We start from the raw sequence: 17821 nt of genomic DNA on the forward strand, positions 1-17821 counted from the left end.
TGACATATTGTGAAATTCATTAATTATATTAAATTTCATAATTTATTTTCTTATTTGTGTATGAGGTATTTATGGATAATTTTTATAAGCTTTTCCATTACTTATTATTATGCTTATCCATATGATATGAGTTATCACCCTTCTATTGGAATGATGTTCTATGCGACATCGCTCATGTACCGAGGATAGTGGAGCTTCTCACAAGGGTTAGGGAGGAGCTAGTCTTTTAGATATGTTTTTAGTGATGTGAGTCATGCTCTGTTATGCAACACCGTGGAAACGCTTAGGTAGCGTTTGGTGATGGGACAGAACAGAACATAACAGAACGGAACGGGACAGAACAGGATGGAACAGGACAATAATGTTCTATGTGTTGTGTTTGGTAACTTCAAGTCAATAGAACAGAACCATGATTTTAATTACATATATAACCATGCATGTTTAATATTTGATTGAGAAAACAAATTGAACTCAATTGAACATTTTGCATAGAAACCGTTTTTATTGCTTAATTCATGAAATAATCACTTATTTCTTTAAAATAATCACTTATATATTATTTAAGTTGTTTCAGTATGCTATTGAAAAAAGCAGAAACCTAATTATCTATTTAAGCTATTTTAAGTGCGTTTATTTAGATTAAAAATATTGATTTTTAACTATAATTTTTTAAGAGATTTTGAGAAAAGCATAAGTTGATTCGTGTTCGACTACTCTAATTAAAATCACCTTTTTTTTATCTCCCCTCATCTATCATCATAGATTTTCATTATAAGCTAAAGTAACTGTTTTAAATAATTTGTTTTCAGCTTCAGCTGAAACAAACAGAAAAAGTGATTTTTTCCAAAATAAGTTGAATTAAACGCATTCTAATTGACTCGTTTATCATTGCTTACAAAAAATGATTTTACTTTTGAAAAAATAATTGATTTTATTTTAATTAAGTTGATTCGGGTTTGATTACTCTAATTAAAATCACTTTCTTTATCTCCTCTCATCTATCATTATATGTTTTCATGATAAGCTAAAATAACTGTTTCAAATAATTTGTTTTCAGCTTCAGCTGAAACAAACTCAAAAAGTGATATTTGATTAAAAAATTGATTATTTTGATTTTAAAAGTGGTTTTTTGATTAAAAAAGTGATTTTTTAATTTTAAAAGTGATTTTTTGATTAAAAAGTGATTTTTCCAAAATAAGTTGAATCAAACGCACTCTAATTGACTCGTGTTTATCATTGCTTACAAAAAGTGATTTTACTTTTGAAAAAAATAATTGATTTTATGTTAAGTGATTTTTTTGAAAAAGTAGATTTTTATTTAACTTTGTCTACAAATATAATAAGTGCTTTCAATTTTATAAGTGATTTTAAATTGTTTAGATACATAAAATTTCAAATATAAATTAGGGGTATTTTTGAACTTGCAAAAGTTTTAAGAGAGTGTTTCGTTCCGTTCCCTTCCGTTCCACCCTTTTCCAGGGAACCAAAGTGTCTCGTTCTTGGAGCCTTTTGTCCCGTTCCGTTCCATCTTAAAAACACGACAAACACAGAACGGAACTCATGTGTCCTGTTCCGTTCCCTTCCCACCTGTCTACCAAACGATACCTTAGTATTAACATTGTACCTGGATGTTAAGGGTTATTTTATGAACTCTCTTTATTTATTTTTGGATTGTTTTATCTTGGAGTTGAAATAAATCCGTTGTGCTATGCATATGATGTTATGACATTAAAGTTGAAAATTTATATTTATATATTATGAGCATGACAGGTGTTTTGATTTATGTTTCTGGAGAATAATTGTGATACCCTCTGTGTTATGCATTCTACTCTGATTTATGCAATAATATTTGCGCGGGATTTAGAGCGTGTTACATTCCCCTATCTCCTAGTGTGGGTGAAAGCGATCTCCCAAAACTTGTCCTTCGAGGACAAGATAGACAAGATAGATCTGCCAAAGGCTACATAAGGATGTCGAGTGTCACAACCTTTACTAATAAGGTTGATTGCTGTCGCGGAATCACTTTCTATAATAACCTTGTGGAGGCGTTTGTCCCAAATAATCGAAAGGGCCATTAGAATCCCCTAGAATTCAGCCACAAGAACATTGGAGGACCCTATATTCCTGCAGAAACCGAGGAGCCATCTTCCGGTGTCATCTCTGCAAACCCCTCCACATCTTGCAAGTCGTTGCGCTCCCCTCACCAAGTCGTCGACGTTGAACTTGACCCATCCAGGAGTGGGAAATCTCATCTACTAAATTAAACTCACCTTTATATGTTAATGTTTTAATTTATTTTTGGAATAAAGATCCATGCATTTGTGGTGTAAACTCTATTTAGTATTTTTACAATTTACACAGGTATTTATTAAATTTGAATCTCTTTTTTTTGTTTTAATTAAAATCTAATAAGACTGCAATTGTTCACGTAATTGCTTGTCAGTGTATACTCTTTATTTTATTTGATCTTTTATATTTCAATGCATACAATAATTAAATTATCTTCAACCTACGTTTGTACCAAAAAAACTTCAACCTACGCCACTCCACCAATGCCACGGTGAATCTCAGTTCAAGTCGCTAAGTTTGCTTGTGAGTTGTGAGGTTCGGAATCGGCGTAGTGATTAATCTTCACTATCCAGTTGTGCACAATGTCAGTTTTAAGGTATAGGTGGTTTCATCGTAATCCCACTTTTCTTCTAGCAATGCCCTTTTCATCCCTTCACTCTCACTCTCACTCTTTGCCTAATGATGCTGTGTGTTTATTCAATCGCTTGTTACAAATGCGTCATACCCCTTCCATCATTGAATTTAACAAGATTCTTACTCCTCTCGTGAAGACGAAGCATTACTCCATCGCCATATCCCTTTCTCACCAAATGGAATTTAGGGGAATCATGCCTGACATCGTTACTCTCAACATCTTAATCAACTGTTACTGCCACCTAGGTCAAATGTCTGTTGCCTTTTCTGTTTTGGCCAAGATTCTCAAGAGGGGTTATAAGCCAAATACAATCACCTTCACTACCCTCATTAAAGGTCTCTGTCTTAATGACCAGGTTAAGAGAGCACTGCAATTTCATGACGAGCTGCTAGCACAAGGAATTCAATTGAACCAAGTTAGCTATGGGATCTTAATCAATGGGCTGTGTAAAGTGGGACAAACAAGAGCTGCCCTGCGATTGCTGAGACAGATTGAAGGGAAATTAGTTCAGCCTAATGTGGTCATGTACAACACAATCATTGATAGCCTCTGCAAAGATAAACTTGTAAGTGAAGCTTGCGATTTATATTCGGAAATGGTACTCAAGAGAATTTCTCCTACTGTTGTCACTTTCAATGCTCTAATTTATGGCTTTTGCATTGTGGGTCAATTGAAAGAAGCAGTTGGTTTGCTAAATGAAATGGTGTTGAAAAACATCAACCCAATTGTTAATACTTTTACTATTCTGGTTGATGGGTTATGTAAGGAAGGAAAGGTGAAAGAAGCTAAAAATGTGTTAGCTGTGATGATGAAAGAAGGTGTAAAGCCTGATATTTTCACTTACAATTCTATCATGGATGGGTATTGCCTAGTTAAAAAAGTGAACCAGGCTAAAGATGAATTCAACTCTATGACTCAGAGGGGAGTCGCTCCTGATGTTTGCAGCTACAATATCATGATTAATGGATGCTGTAAGATTAGAATGGTGCATGACGCTCTGGATCTCTTTGAAGAAATGCATTCCAAAAATCTGATTCCTGATACAGTAACTTACAGCTGCCTTATTGATGGTCTGTGCAAAGTAGGGAGAATATCTTGTGCTTGGGAGCTTGTTGGTAAAATGCACGACAGAGGTCAACAAGCCGATGTAATCACTTACAATTCTTTATTAGATGCTCTATGCAAGAATCATCATGTTGACAAGGCAATTGCATTACTTGAGAGAGTTAAAGACAAGGGCATTCAACCAGATATGTACACATACAATATAATTATTGATGGACTATGCAAAAGTGGAAGACTAAAGGATGCACAAGAGGTTTTTCAGGATCTTTTGATTAAAGGCTATCGGCTAAATGTTGTGACATATAATATAATGATCAATGGGCTTTGTATAGAGGGTTTGTCCGATGAAGCACTGGCCTTGCTATCAAAAATGGAAGACAATGGCTGTGTTTCTGATGCTATAACTTATGAAACAATTATTCGGGTTCTCTTTAGAAAAAATGAGAATGATAAAGCACAGAAACTTCTTCATGAGATGATTGCTAGAGGTCTGCTTAAGAGTGAAGTCAAGTGAGGTGCTTTCCAGTTAGACTTTGTTACTTTGAATATTCATGATGGACATCCAGTCTTTTTCAATTATATTTTGAATTTGAATTTTTATTTTTTATAATTTGTTAGATGTATGATTCGTTGATTAGTTGTTGTGGTTATTTCTGTTTAGTCTTCAGTTATACTTTCTGTTATGCTTAATTGGCATATCATATGCTGTTAAGATAGTAGGCTTTTAGCTTTCTGTTATTCAGTTATGCTTTGCTCAATAGTTAGTTATTCTAGTAGCTTCCTGCTGAAGCTAATCAATCTATAAATGTTACCAATGATAGTAGGCTTTTGGCCTTTGTTGCTGTTGCAAACCCACACTCTAGGCCCAGATTTGGCAAAGTCTATGAGAGGAGGCCCAAGCAAGGGACAGCTGTACCTGAAGATCCACCTTCTAGAAGCTTGGATCCCAAGATAACCGACTAATGAGGTGGCAACACACACATGGGTGAGGGGGGGACCATAGGGTATCAACCTAGGGAATATATGTTGGTTTGGAGAGAGAGGAGGTAGGCAGAAATTAGTCTGGACTGGGAGAGATTGAGCACTCTCGAATTGCTCAAGTTTATCTTGTTATTTTCTTCCTTGTATTTCCCTAAACACTGCTTCTGGGTTCATACCAGAGGATTCAGTGCCTTAATAGCATTCAATCTTCTTCTTTCCTATTACATTTTTCTGGTACCTAACAGTTGCCAATACAGCTGATGCTCCTTCAACTAAACAGAGCTGATAAGCTGACTCAGGGGCTAGTAATCATGTTACCAATGATCCTCAGCAGCTCATGGAGTCGATTACTATGGCTGGTCAGGAGCAAGTTTATGTGGGCAGTGGACAAGGTCTGCCAATTCTTTCTAGGGGCTTTACTTCATTTTCTTCTCTTCTTTCTAATACTAAAATATCCCTCAATGATTTTCTACGTGTCTTTACTATTACAAAAAATCTTGTTAGTGTTCAGCAATTTGTATCATTGGTTATCGCAGAATGCACCTCCTCAGGAAAATCTATTACAGAATAATGGATCTCAATCTGGACCGTCATCTTCTCAATATCAACACCAGTATCTTGATTTTTCTGGTTTTTGTGGTAATTCCTTTCGTGGACGTTTTGGCCGAGAATGTCAAGTGTGCTATAAGAATGGACATGCTTTTTCACTGTTATAATAGCTTTAATCATAATTTTATTTCACAGCAGCCATCTTACTATCACTCTGCTCAACAATCTGTTCCTCAGAGTAATTATGGTCTGCCTTCTTAGTCTCTGGAACCTCACTATGTCTTAGTAGTACCTTCACAACAGCAGATACAACTTGTCCAACATCAGTGCTTTCATGAGTGTATGGCAGCAACCTTCTGGATTTATTTTTATGCCAGCAGGTCCTCAGAATTTTTCACGACAGCATTTTCAGCTTCCATAGTCTTCTCCTGCTCCTATGGCCTTTATTTCCAATATAGCTGCTGCTCCTTCAACTACACAGAGCTGGTAAGCTGACTCAGGGGCTAGTCATCATGTTACCAATGATACTCACACCTCATGGAGTCTATTACTATGGCTGGTCAGGAGCAAGTTTATGTGGGCAGTGTACAAGGTCTGCCAATTCTTTATTGAGGCTTTACTTCATTTTCTTCTTCTCTTCTTTCTTATACTAAATTGTCCCTCAATGATTTTCTTCATGTCCCTACTATTACTAAAAATCTTGCTAGAGATAATTTCATCTATATTGAGTTTTATCCATCTAAATGTTTTTTGAAATCTCAGGTCAACAACCAAATTTTGTTTGAAGGAGCAGCCAACTCAATGGGGCTTTATGAGTTTCCTAGTTTACTTTGTAACTCCATCTTCTTACCAAATTCTAATGTTTCTAATTCATTAAACTTTGCATCTCCTTTGTGGAAGAACTGTGACTTGTTCAGAAGCATTTTGACTCTGTCTTTGCTGGTGAAGCATGTTGTGTGTAACCTCTAGTTCTCATTTTCCTTAAAACTTCTGTTCATAATGACATTGACTATATTTTCTAGTAAAGTGTGTTTCTTGTATTTGTTCTCATTTTCATTGGACTTCTGTTCTGAAGCACATGGACTCTATCTTAACTAGTAAAGAACATTTCATGTTACTAACCTCTTTCTCATTTTCATTAGACCTGTGCTGCATTTGGGTAAACACTCTGACCCTAAATCAGTTGAAGCTGAAGCTTTTAATAAACTGGGTCAGAACACCAATGGTAGTTCTATGATTCTATCAGTCTTTCCCACAGTCCTGGTATTGATTCATTCAAGAACATATTTTTTCGTTTTTTCGTTTTTTCTTTTACTTTTTCACTTTGATATGGCTTTGGCTTTGTTAATTATTGAGAAGCATTGTATTTCATTGTGTCATACTAAATTTTGCATTTATTTATAATGTGTCTTTTTCCAATTCAGATGAAGGAAGTTCCAAAATGGATAAAGGCATGGGACAGAAGAAATAGACATAGCATAGAACGTTGTCTCTTACAAGGGAAATAGACTGTTAAACAAGGCGGTTGCTGTTGCAGGGCTTCTAATTTAGTTTTCATGAGGTTAGCACTAGTATGTTATCCTTTTCATATCATGATCCGATGTAAACCTTAGATACTATCACGGCATATAACCATCTCTATAAGATTCAAAGTTGATGCAAAGAACTAGTATATTTTAAGGGCTCACTTAAATACAAAAGAAAATTTAGGAGCTAAATTACAAGCAACAAATATTAATATCAGGACCAAGTTGTTTACTTTACCATTTCTTTCATTGTAATTTGAGCTTAAATTTGGGTATAATTATCAATATATCTCCTCTTGTTGCATTTCTATCAAACACAAGTATGTTTCAGAGCTAGAAAACTAACAAACCAAATACTATTTCCGGTAGAGTACAAAAAATCATAATTCGCACAAATATGCTACATTTTTATTTAGTAAACTATGGCATGATAATGTCTTCCCCAAAAGAACCCTATATGTGGAAAGTGGAAAACATGAAACTATAAGAATAGTATGGGAAAAATATATACATTAAGATTTCATATTTTGTTTCTCCCATGATTCCACTTGTTGAATTGTACCTTCCTTTCTCCTTAATTGTGCATTGAAGGATGGAGGATCATAAGGGGGAGGCATGGTGCATGGCATGGTGTTTTTAGGACCCTTGACCAATGATTCCATCATAAATTTCTTTTCAAATCTTTCTGCATTACAAACCATTGACTCGACACATAGCTCAATAGCTTGAGCACTAATGGATGGTTTATATCTAAAGAGTTTAGCATAAGAACTTAGGAGGTGAAACATGTAGTCATACACATAATCCATCTTCAACTCATCTTGAATGAAATCACTTGCCGCTTTTCCAATTTTCTGTGCCTGATGAACACCAAAAACAGTCAATAAACATGATGAAGTAAAAGTTTAGGAACATGCTAAGCTTCTTCACCAAGTACAAAATACTCGAACTCGAGACCTTGTTCAATGAAAATCAACCATGTACCACTTGAACTAACCGCTTGCTAGTAAATCTTTTTGGTAAGAATTATATTATTGTCGCGGTGACTAGGCAAAACTTAAAGATTACCTTTTCCTTGTGACTATTGCCCCAATCCACTGCAAACTTAATGGACTTGCATTTATCATCTTCCTTGATGGGCCAGTAGTGGTGCACTGGTATTAACCCTCTTGTGAAAAAGTCATAGTAATGGGGTTTTACAATTAAAGTGACAGAATCACATGCCAGAATGTACTTTTCACTGACAGACCAAGCAGAACCTTCGATGTAAACCTTATACCTACACACATCATGATTGAATTAAAACAAGAATTTGTTAACTGCACACTACATATCAAATCACTATAAATATATTACTACACAGAATAAAAGTATATAATGCAAGCAAGAAATCAAACTTATGCACTTTTTCATGTTCCATAGAGAGAAAGCAAGGTCTGAATACTATACCTGTGATTGCATTGGCTTGCCAAGTCTGATTTCTTGTACCCTTCTTGTGATTCACGAATCCAATCCTGGAAGAAAAATTTCGGTTGTTAACTTAAGAGGCTTGCTGTAAGTTTCATTGTTGCATAAATATCTTGCGTTAAGGTCACACATTAACTAAAGATACGGCTAAATAATAAATTCTTATAAAGGATTGAATAACTCTCACTCCTAACTTAGTTTTCTAGTAGAGTTAGATCTAGTCTGAATTGTAAGAATGTTCTAGTTGTTCAATCATATGACATGAGAGGGTGTGTCAAAGTTTCAATGACTAAAGATATGGCTAAATAAGTCTTTAACTCTATATATCTTGAGTTAGTGTTTGGCCAAACACCTATTCTAAGATCATTCTCATAACTTTTATTTATAAAGCAGATGGTGAACATTATTTTTTTCTCCAAATTAAGTCTTAACTTTGCTTTCTGCTAGAATAGAAACAAAATGTTAAACTGATCCTATAATCTATCTATCATGCTTTGTTTTCAAGCTAATAATTGAATTTGTCTCGGATATGTTCTAATCCTTTTTATCAGCATTCTAATCTTGTAATCAGCGAATCATTTTCCAGAAAAACCTGCATTATGTTTAATGGTTAATTTGGAATGACAGAATACAACTGTAAGTGTATATAGTTCTCAAAAAAATTCAGTCACTAAATTAGTCTCTAAAAGAACTAAAACATCACCAAATTCGTCCCTTAAAGAATGGTAAAGTTTTAACTTTTTGATGGACTACTTCAGTGACTAAAGTTGTTTTAAATGGCAACGTGTGCAATTTTAGATGACTAAACTCCAATTAGGCCCCAAAAGAGCTCATTTGAGCTTATCTTATAACATAAGCGCTTATTGCTTAAATAAGAGCTTATTGACACAAGTGCTTAAATAAGTTTTACCCAAACATACCCTTAGTACATTCTAAACGGTCAAATTGGTGTTGAGCATTGATGAACCGTTTAACCTAAGATCAAACTGACAAGGAAATGCCAATAATGGTACATAAACAGAGCTTCATAACTCTCAAGTCTCTAAGGAAATGAGTTATGATAGGTAGACCACTAAGACTACAAAGACCTCTCAAACACCACATTTTTCTCTCTATCCTTTTTTTTATTACATCATATCATATAAAACATCCATTACTTCTCTCTTTGTTATTCTTTTAACACTCTGGATGTCTACACCCCATGGGCGTAACATTTTCCTAAGGGAAGGGATTTTCTGCACTGACATAGAACATAGCTAACTAAGAAAGATTGATACCTGGGCATATAAACGAGCATTCCAATCTTGTTTGTCAGAAACATTGCATTTCATGAGATCTTGTCTAGTTTCAGCAACAGCGGGATTGCCTTTCCAGTAAGCATGGGGCTCTCTGTTCATCCATGTTGTCTTCTTGTTGCCCTCTTTTAACTCTCCCAATAAAACTTCCCATGGCTTTATATTAACCTCAGGCCTATGCAGCAGAGATCGCACAATATGCCATCAATATTAATATTTTAATATCATAATTACACTTTCAAAGTTTCATAAGCTAAGATCTTCTTTGATTCCCTTCTCGGTTATCAGAAAGAAACTTTAGAATATGTTTTTATAAGAAAAAAAGAAAAAAAACACTTTGAATGAAAAGCTGACCTGAAAACTAAAAATAAAAATAAAAAATTCTGAGATGTTTTGGGATTTCAGTCTTAAAAATTAAAAGTAAGAACTGTTTTTAATAACAATTTTTGAAAATAGTTCACATCTAACAATTTTTATTTTTTCAAAACAGCAATCAAGCATGCTCTAATTCTTTTTTTATTTTCAGAATTTCAATTTTTTTCTTTCGGAAGTTTAATTAACAAAAACAAAAGTTACACTTTCGGAAGCAATTCTTTATCACTTTTGAAAGGGTAAATTTTTTATATTTACAAAAGTGTATCATCTTTTACTTTGTGAAGTAAAATTTTACACTTCTGAAAATTCTAGTTTTATTAAAAATTTACTTTCCACTTAGAAATTCCAGAAGTGTAAACATAAAACCTACTAAATAACTAATATTTTTATTAAAAAACATTTAGAATTAAAACAATTTTTAAAAGTATAAAAAGAGGTTATCTAAATGACTCTAGACAAAGTTTGGGTTAATCATCTTAGTCATAGGTTGATAAATGATATTTAAAAGAGGGTTGTCTAAACTTTACTTAGGGTCATTTAGAGAACTCCATGAAAAAGTAATTTTAAGTCTGCAAAAGGCAACAATTCTATTTTTTTTTTTCAAAATAGGAAAGAAAAAGGTGAAATGGGGGGTTTACTTACCATCCCCAAAAGGACCAATCAGGGAAGACAATATCCAATGTGGCATCATTGCCACAATAACGAAAGAGCGGTGGTGGATCCCTAGCATTATGCCCTTCAGCTAAAACCACAGGCCAATCCACACAATCAAACATGAGCTCCAAATCAGGCACCATTCCAGGGTACTTTCTCAACAATTGCAGAATCCCCCACAGTGTGAAAACATCCCTTGTCTGGAAAGACTTCTCATACGTCTCCAAATAAGCCTTTCCATTCAATATCACCAACTTGAAATTTGCTGTTGCTTTTGCCTTCTCCACCATCTTCTGCGTTATGCCTGTCTGGGCCCATGGCCGTAAATCCTCGTGGATCCAACGGAAGTAGTCGGGACACGTAGGGCTCAATGATTTGTCTGGATTGTTCCATGAGAAGGGGTAGTTTGTAGGACATCTTTTACTGAGGTTGTTGTATCCACTACAGTTTAATGGTATCTCTATTTGCTTTTGGAGTTGGTTTGGTACATCGTGTGTTGTCTTGCTAATTAGTGTTGGTTTGGGAGATGAATCTGCTGGAAGGACCTCCTACACACAACACAATGTGGTCAACTATATTAGTAAAAAATATTTTTCTTTGATGAATGAATGATAAACTTCTCAAAATATTATATTTGGCCGACTTACTCTATCTTTTTTTTTTCATGACTTATTGAATGCATTGTTTAATTATTTAGTAATCAAGAAAGCAACATAGGTAAGGCATATTGTTATGAGGAAACTATGCAATTTGAAGTGATCATGCCACTAAAATGATAAAGAAAACAAAAACTTGCATCTCTTCATAACTTCTTAATAGGTATGAGAGCATATCAATATTACCCCCTTAAGCTTAAAGTATCTATTTTTTTCTTCTCAAGATTTGCCTTTAACTTCTTTTTCTTTCTTCTAAATTATACACTTAATTTTGATTATATTATTTAGGATTTAATTGGGATACACTTTTAGTGTAAATAAACAGTTTTATCTTAATTTTCATATTTTAATTTGATTGTAATAGGACATGATAGTAAAACATAGTTGGATATAAAGTTTTATTATTAACTAAGATAATATTATTTAGGATTTAATTGGGATAATTTGCTTTTAATTTTCATAATTTTTTTTGAGTCCATAAAATTTTATTATTAACTAAGATAATAACAATTTTTAAATTTTATAAGTTAATTTGTATATACATGAAAATATTACTCTATTTAGCATGGTAGGGGTATATGTATGTAATTAATTGTGTGGTTCTATTATGTTCATTTTGTATTTACTAAACACGATGCACATGAAATTATGGTCCTGTTCCATCTTGTCATGTTATGTTCTGTTCCATTCCGTTCTACTCGATTTCCAAACGCTACCTTCATTTCATTCTCACTAGTGGAATTTATTTTAGACCTAAAACAATTTTTCAAAGAAATTAGTGTATTAAGACTTAACTACATTTTCGGTCCCTATTGTTTCATGAATGCTTGGTTTTGGTATCTATAATTTCAATTGCTCAAATCAAGTCCATCTGCTTCCAAACTTGAACAAATTTAGACCAGATCTTAAACTATCTTCCAATAACTAATGAAAAAAATTAACATATATCACAATTTTTTTTTTTTATGTTGAAAGACACATAAGTCGTCTTAAATTGTCATTCACAAAACTTTTCTCTTGTAGTAAAATATTATCATTCACGTATAAGTTTTAAATTTATTTCAACTTTTTTTCATTAATTTTTTCATGAAAGTCAACATTTAGTCTAAATTTGTCTAATTTTAAAAATAGATTAACTTAATTTGAGCAATTGAAACTATTGGGACTAAAAGTGTAAAATGCCTAATTCTAAACTTAATCTTACATCTCTAAATATCCATCTAACTTGCATGAATGAAGATGAAGTTTAAAGTTTAATTGTAAAAGAATCATTATATGACAGCACAAAAGTTAAAAAAACTATCATAAACAATGCATCACCGTAGCTTAAAAGTTGAACTAAGAAAATGTATCTGGATAATGCTGCAACAAGTGGCACAAAATGACTCGTAAAAAGTAACGGGTGGGTCCCCAGATGACACGTTGCTTTCAAACACTTGTTACAGCTCACGACTTTCGTGCTTCTATGTCTGATTAGCCGACACTCGCGCCGATTAGGCCTTCAAAATCAGTTATGATATATATACACCTCATTTTTAAAACATTTCATTTTCACTTATTTTTGTTTTTATCTCTCTGCTCTTACCATCTATCACATCTCATACTTTCTCTCTCTTACTTTTCCTTTTCTTCCTATCTCTCTCATCATTCCACTCTTCCACCACTTAATTAAAAGTTAAAACGACTTCATATTTCACACTTCAAAAAAATAATTTTTTTTAATAAGCACTTACAAAAATATATTTCACCATATAATCATTTTTAATTGTAATTTAAAAATAATATAATATAATAGTAAATATAATTAAATATCTACCTAAATAGCCTTTTTTTTGTTTTTTTGCTTACAAGCATATCAACCGGAAACAACCCGAATTAAGAACATTCACAATATGGTGTCATTTTTTTTATCTTAAGATTTTTTTCATTTACAAAACTTAAATCCGAGATTGTATTTAAGAAAAATTAATCTCACATCTTTAATGGTTTTTTTTTTGAAAATTTTGAATGGGGACAAATGATGACCATGTTGGGTCAGCTGACATTTTGAGCACTTTCTTTTTCTAAAAGTTACGTCATGGATATTTTTTTCTTCTTCTTAACTTTTGTTTTGTTTTGATTTTTTATACACTTTGATAGACATAGTCAAACCTACCACATTTACATCTTCGCACTTCCAACTTCCAAGTTTCAACTATGCTATATACCTACTTTCAGAAAAGAAAAGAAAAACTATGCTATGTACCTAAATAGCTAAAAGTCGTTTTACCTATACTCATGAAATATTACATGTCATTTTCTTTTTCTCGAAAGCAATATCTCATGTAATATCATAAATATAACTTAAGATTATTTTAATTGTTTTCACAAGTTTTTATCTAATCTAGTTTTTTCTTCAAATTGAGCACCACACTCCAAAAAAAGAAAAACAGGGTGTTACTTTTATGATTATGGAAAGAAAAAAAGATCTTATAGGAAGCATCAGCTTGAAGTTTCACTTGATCATGCAAACAGAAAAATATTATTTACACGGCAATGTTTTTTATATAGAATCTTATTACTACCTTAATTCATATTCATTTTCTAACACACATTAAAATGCAGCTATTTGTAGGCAATTCCACCAAGACCAGTACACATAAAATCATCATGATTGGAATAATAATGAGGGATTTGAAAAGTTTCATGACGTCAAGTATTCGAGTTTTATTGTTATTTTTAAAGAAGTAACTATTGCACATAAAATAGATGACATGATGTATAAATGGACTTTTATGTTAGGAATCACCGTATAAAACAATTCAACCTATTTTTAACTATTTTTTTTAGTTTATCGTATAAGTTTTTATACAATATTTGAAAGGATTATGTAAATAACTTACAAGTTACACATAAGTTGTATTGAACTTATGTTTCTTAAACTGCACAAACTAGTTTTATTTTTCACTAATTTGTAATTAATTTTAAATTTAATAATATTTAAAATAGAAAATAAAAAGATGTAATTGAATGAATGTGTAATTTTTTTTACACTATCTGTGCATAGAAATTAATTAAGTACTTTTGCTTTATTGCCGTTAAACTTAATAAATTTACTTATGAATAAACTGATTAACACTTAGACAACACCATAAACAATTAATTGAGCACTTTTGCTTTTGGAGTGTGCATTTTACTTCCTACAAATGAGCTTGTCCAAACTTTAGAAAAAATTGGGTCAAATCACCTTAGATGAAATCATAATATTTAAAATAAGTGAAATTTTTAGCTCACTTGTCTTAAATACTATTGATATATGTAAGACTAGGATGATTAAACTCAAATTTTTTTACAATTCTTTAAACAACTCTCCCCTGCAGATTAAACCATTTTATCATTCAAAATTACCATTGAGTTAGACATACTTATTTACACAAAGCCACACAAATCAAGTATGGGGCTAACTAGACTGAGCAAAACAGCAAGATCGAATCAGTGTTTCACTGATCATGCATGCCTCGGGCAAAGGGAATGCACTAACCGAGCAATTCCCCTGTCTGTTCTCTGTTTCGGACAAAACACAATGTGGGAAACAAACAACTACAGTAACAAGTAACAACGTTTAAAAATAGCAAACTCATGGAGCCAATCAACTTCAGAGGCAAAGGAAACAACAAGACATAATAATTGAAAACAGAACTCACATTCATGTCGATGAAGCGCGTGTACAGCAACGCGCCAACGATTAGGATGCCGGGAAAAACCAGAATCACGGTGGATCTTGGCAACGATTTCATGAATTGGCGCAAGCTGAATTCGTCCCTGTGATGACGAAAATGCCCCGATCCGAAATTCTTCTGCCCCTGTCCAATTGTAATGTTGTAATTATCTCTCATAATCTGCTTATGAGAATTAACATGTGTTCTAAGTTGTGTATCAAGTTAAACCCACCCTACCCTTTTGAGGTTTCGAGCTTCTTATCCTTGAAAAGTAGTAAAGATGGAAACTTTGATATGATTCTTCAACTGGGTCGCTGAGATATAGCCAATTGGATATCTCTCTCAGCTGCAAAATATAAACCTTTCTTGTTTTGCACAATGGTGGCTGAAGAAGCTGAAGGAGGAAGAGAAAATCGTGTGAGTGAATTTTGGTATAGAGGTTCATTGCTGAAGTGATTGATCTATAGAAGAAGATCAAAACAACCAATGTAAAAGACAAAGATAGAATTGAACCTGTGAATTTTTCTTGTGTTTATATGTGAGATTGGTGTTGACAATTGTCAGAAAGATGTCTAACTTTGTAACATATGAAGGCCCTATAGATCAGGGATTGAAAAGGATAAAAGATATAAAAATAAAAAGGATAATTAGTGGGTTAGAGAGGATCTTGACATAAAAGGGAAACAGGAAAATAATTGAGATCTTGAAGAAAAGAGGTGTGTGTAAATTCAAAAAGGAGAATAGTCCACCTTTTTGATCTGAAGTTGAATCTCGTGAGTATGCAAATGCAATACAGCTGTGTGACTGGGTCTGAGCCTGAGGGTATAATTGGTTGTTTATATGTAAGTGGTATGAAATCAAATAGGACGAAGACAAAGGTTTCCAGTGTTGTTTCTCTTGAATTGATGGGTGTTAAAAATGAATACAGATGGCCACAATTTGGGAAAAAAGTACAAAAGAAGGAGAACTACCGTCGCTGTGGTCTCTGCTGATCTTTGGAAATTTAGTTATTTTTCCTCAACCATTTTTCATGTTAGTTGAAGTATTTTGGGAAAGTGGATCTTGATATGAAAATTTCTTATCTATCATTCCTTATTCGTGTTTTTGAGCTTTGCAATAATGTACAAGATAATAAAGTAAAATAAACCATTTTTTTAAGGGAAAACCAAATACAACCCAACGGCGGAACAATAACGATCATGCCAATGAAAACAACGATAAGGAAAAAATGCCAAAAACGAAAAGCTAGCCCAAAACAACACGACCTTCATTGTCATAGTTTCAAGCGCGACAACAACAACATAATGGCCAACTCCAGCAGTATGAGTAACCACCTCAGACACAAGAGTATTATGCGCACACTCTAATTCGGTCGGAAGAGCATACCAACAATGATATTAGGCTTAATCCAGTTTTTGGTCCCTAACTTTTGTCATAAATATGGCTTTAGTCCCTCACCGGAGTAAAGGTGGGGATTGATCCCCAGTTTTTGGCAAAATGATTGGTTTTTGTCCTTCCGGTCGGTTGAGTCAACGTCGGAGCTCTGCCAGCTGATGTGGCCCCTGCCACGTTAATTAATGAGTCTCGAATTTCTTTTTTCTTTTTTCATTAAATTAAAATAAAATTAAGACACACAAAAATTAAAACCTTAATTAACTCTCACTAATTAACCTCCTTTTTAATTAATTAAAACTTTCACCCAGATTTGTTCTTCATCATCATCAACATCATCATCCTTCCTCATCTTCTTCTCCTTTACACTCCCAAACCCAGAAATTTACAGACACTCCATCCCCAACCCCAACCCCATCTTCACCACTGATTCTTCACACAACACCAACCCCACCACCACCCCCAACCCCATCTTCCCTTTCTTTCTTCACCACTGATTTTTCACGCTCTCTCTCCCTCCCTCTCTCTCTGCTTCTATTTCTCTCATTCTTCTTCTTTTTTTCTCTAGAACCTAGCCACCTCTCCTGCGTCGCTGACCTCTTCTCCGCGCGTGGCAACGGTGAGAGAATCGTCGTTCTTCTTCCTCTTTTCCCCCATTGGAGAAATCAATCGAGATTAGGTTTTTTCAAATCAGGAGAAAAGGTTGAAGGAGAGTGATGGTGTGTTTCGTTCTCCTGCTTTGGGCTTTTCGAACTGGTCGCTGTGTTTCGTTCTCCTGCTCACTGTTTCTGATCTGTTTTGGAGTCATGACAGGGGGATTTGAAGAGATCGACGGTGTGGCTACATCAAAGTGGGGTTTTTAAGAGAAAAGAGTATGAATAAGAGAGAGCACGAAGGAACACGACGACAAAGAGAGAAAGAGAGAACATGCCATTTCTGGAGAGGGAGGAGAGGAGGAGGGATTGATGATTGATGATTTTCTGAATATTGTTGAATTTCTTGGTTAAAGATACTGAATTTTGTTAATTTTCTGGGTCGAAGAATGAGAGGGCGTGGAAGAGAAGAAGCAGTAACAGAACCCTTCTGCCAAAAGTCTATCTTCAACTGGGAACGGAGATGAAAAGAAGGAAGTTTTCTGGGTCCTATGTGTCTTAGAGCATCTCCAATGGTAGGAACTTATTTTGGGACTTAACTCACTTTTTGTGGGCCCAGATTACCACATAGGATTTAAGACACTCATAAGGTCTCAATGCATATTTCACTCTAGTGGTTGGGATCTTCTTTTACTTTTGACTGGACTCACGGTACCCAATATATTTATATTATTTATTTCCCTCCCTATTTTTCACTTTGGTTATGGTATTGAAGGAGAGAGAAAAAAAAATATTATTTTATTTAAGATCCCAGATTTGAGAGTACCTGAGCTAAGGCACAGATCTTAGCTTTTGCTAAGATCTCA

At 33.9% G+C, this 17821-nt stretch overlaps 2 protein-coding genes across 13 annotated transcripts; one reads left to right on the forward strand and one right to left on the reverse strand.

The window, feature by feature from the left end:
* Nucleotides 1–2503: 2503 nt before the first annotated feature.
* Nucleotides 2504–7062, forward strand: LOC130738268 (pentatricopeptide repeat-containing protein At1g62590-like). Of its 9 annotated transcripts, none has more exons than XR_009019303.1 (4): nucleotides 2504–5142; nucleotides 5287–5891; nucleotides 6062–6562; nucleotides 6724–7062. XR_009019303.1 is itself a non-coding variant. In XM_057590213.1 (2 exons), exon 1 carries the CDS (start codon nucleotides 2652–2654, stop codon nucleotides 4281–4283), a length of 1632 nt encoding a protein of 543 aa, XP_057446196.1. In that variant the 5' UTR covers nucleotides 2504–2651; the 3' UTR covers nucleotide 4284; nucleotides 6724–7062. The 9 variants fall into 9 exon arrangements, 1 of the variants encoding a protein (XP_057446196.1); XR_009019301.1 differs by having other exon boundaries at nucleotides 6442–6562; XR_009019305.1 differs by having other exon boundaries at nucleotides 5287–5389; nucleotides 5495–6562.
* Nucleotides 7063–7211: 149 nt separating this feature from the next.
* LOC130738269 (uncharacterized) lies at nucleotides 7212–16042 on the reverse strand. Of its 4 annotated transcripts, none has more exons than XM_057590216.1 (9): nucleotides 15720–16042; nucleotides 15484–15566; nucleotides 15208–15364; nucleotides 14956–15114; nucleotides 10605–11164; nucleotides 9570–9762; nucleotides 8275–8339; nucleotides 7894–8104; nucleotides 7212–7685 (listed from the first exon to the last, which is right to left on the reverse strand). In XM_057590216.1, the coding sequence occupies exons 4-9, from the start codon at nucleotides 15046–15048 to the stop codon at nucleotides 7338–7340; spliced, it is 1470 nt and encodes a 489-aa protein (XP_057446199.1). In that variant the 5' UTR covers nucleotides 15049–15114; nucleotides 15208–15364; nucleotides 15484–15566; nucleotides 15720–16042; the 3' UTR covers nucleotides 7212–7337. The 4 variants fall into 4 exon arrangements, with proteins under 4 accessions (XP_057446199.1, XP_057446198.1, XP_057446197.1 ...); XM_057590215.1 differs by having other exon boundaries at nucleotides 15203–15364; nucleotides 15720–16040; XM_057590214.1 differs by lacking the exon at nucleotides 15720–16042 and having other exon boundaries at nucleotides 15484–15692.
* Between the last annotated feature and the right edge of the window lie 1779 nt (nucleotides 16043–17821).

This window comes from Lotus japonicus, chromosome 2, assembly GCF_012489685.1.
Source record: "Lotus japonicus ecotype B-129 chromosome 2, LjGifu_v1.2".
In the NCBI taxonomy this organism is placed as follows: Eukaryota; Viridiplantae; Streptophyta; class Magnoliopsida; order Fabales; family Fabaceae; genus Lotus; species Lotus japonicus.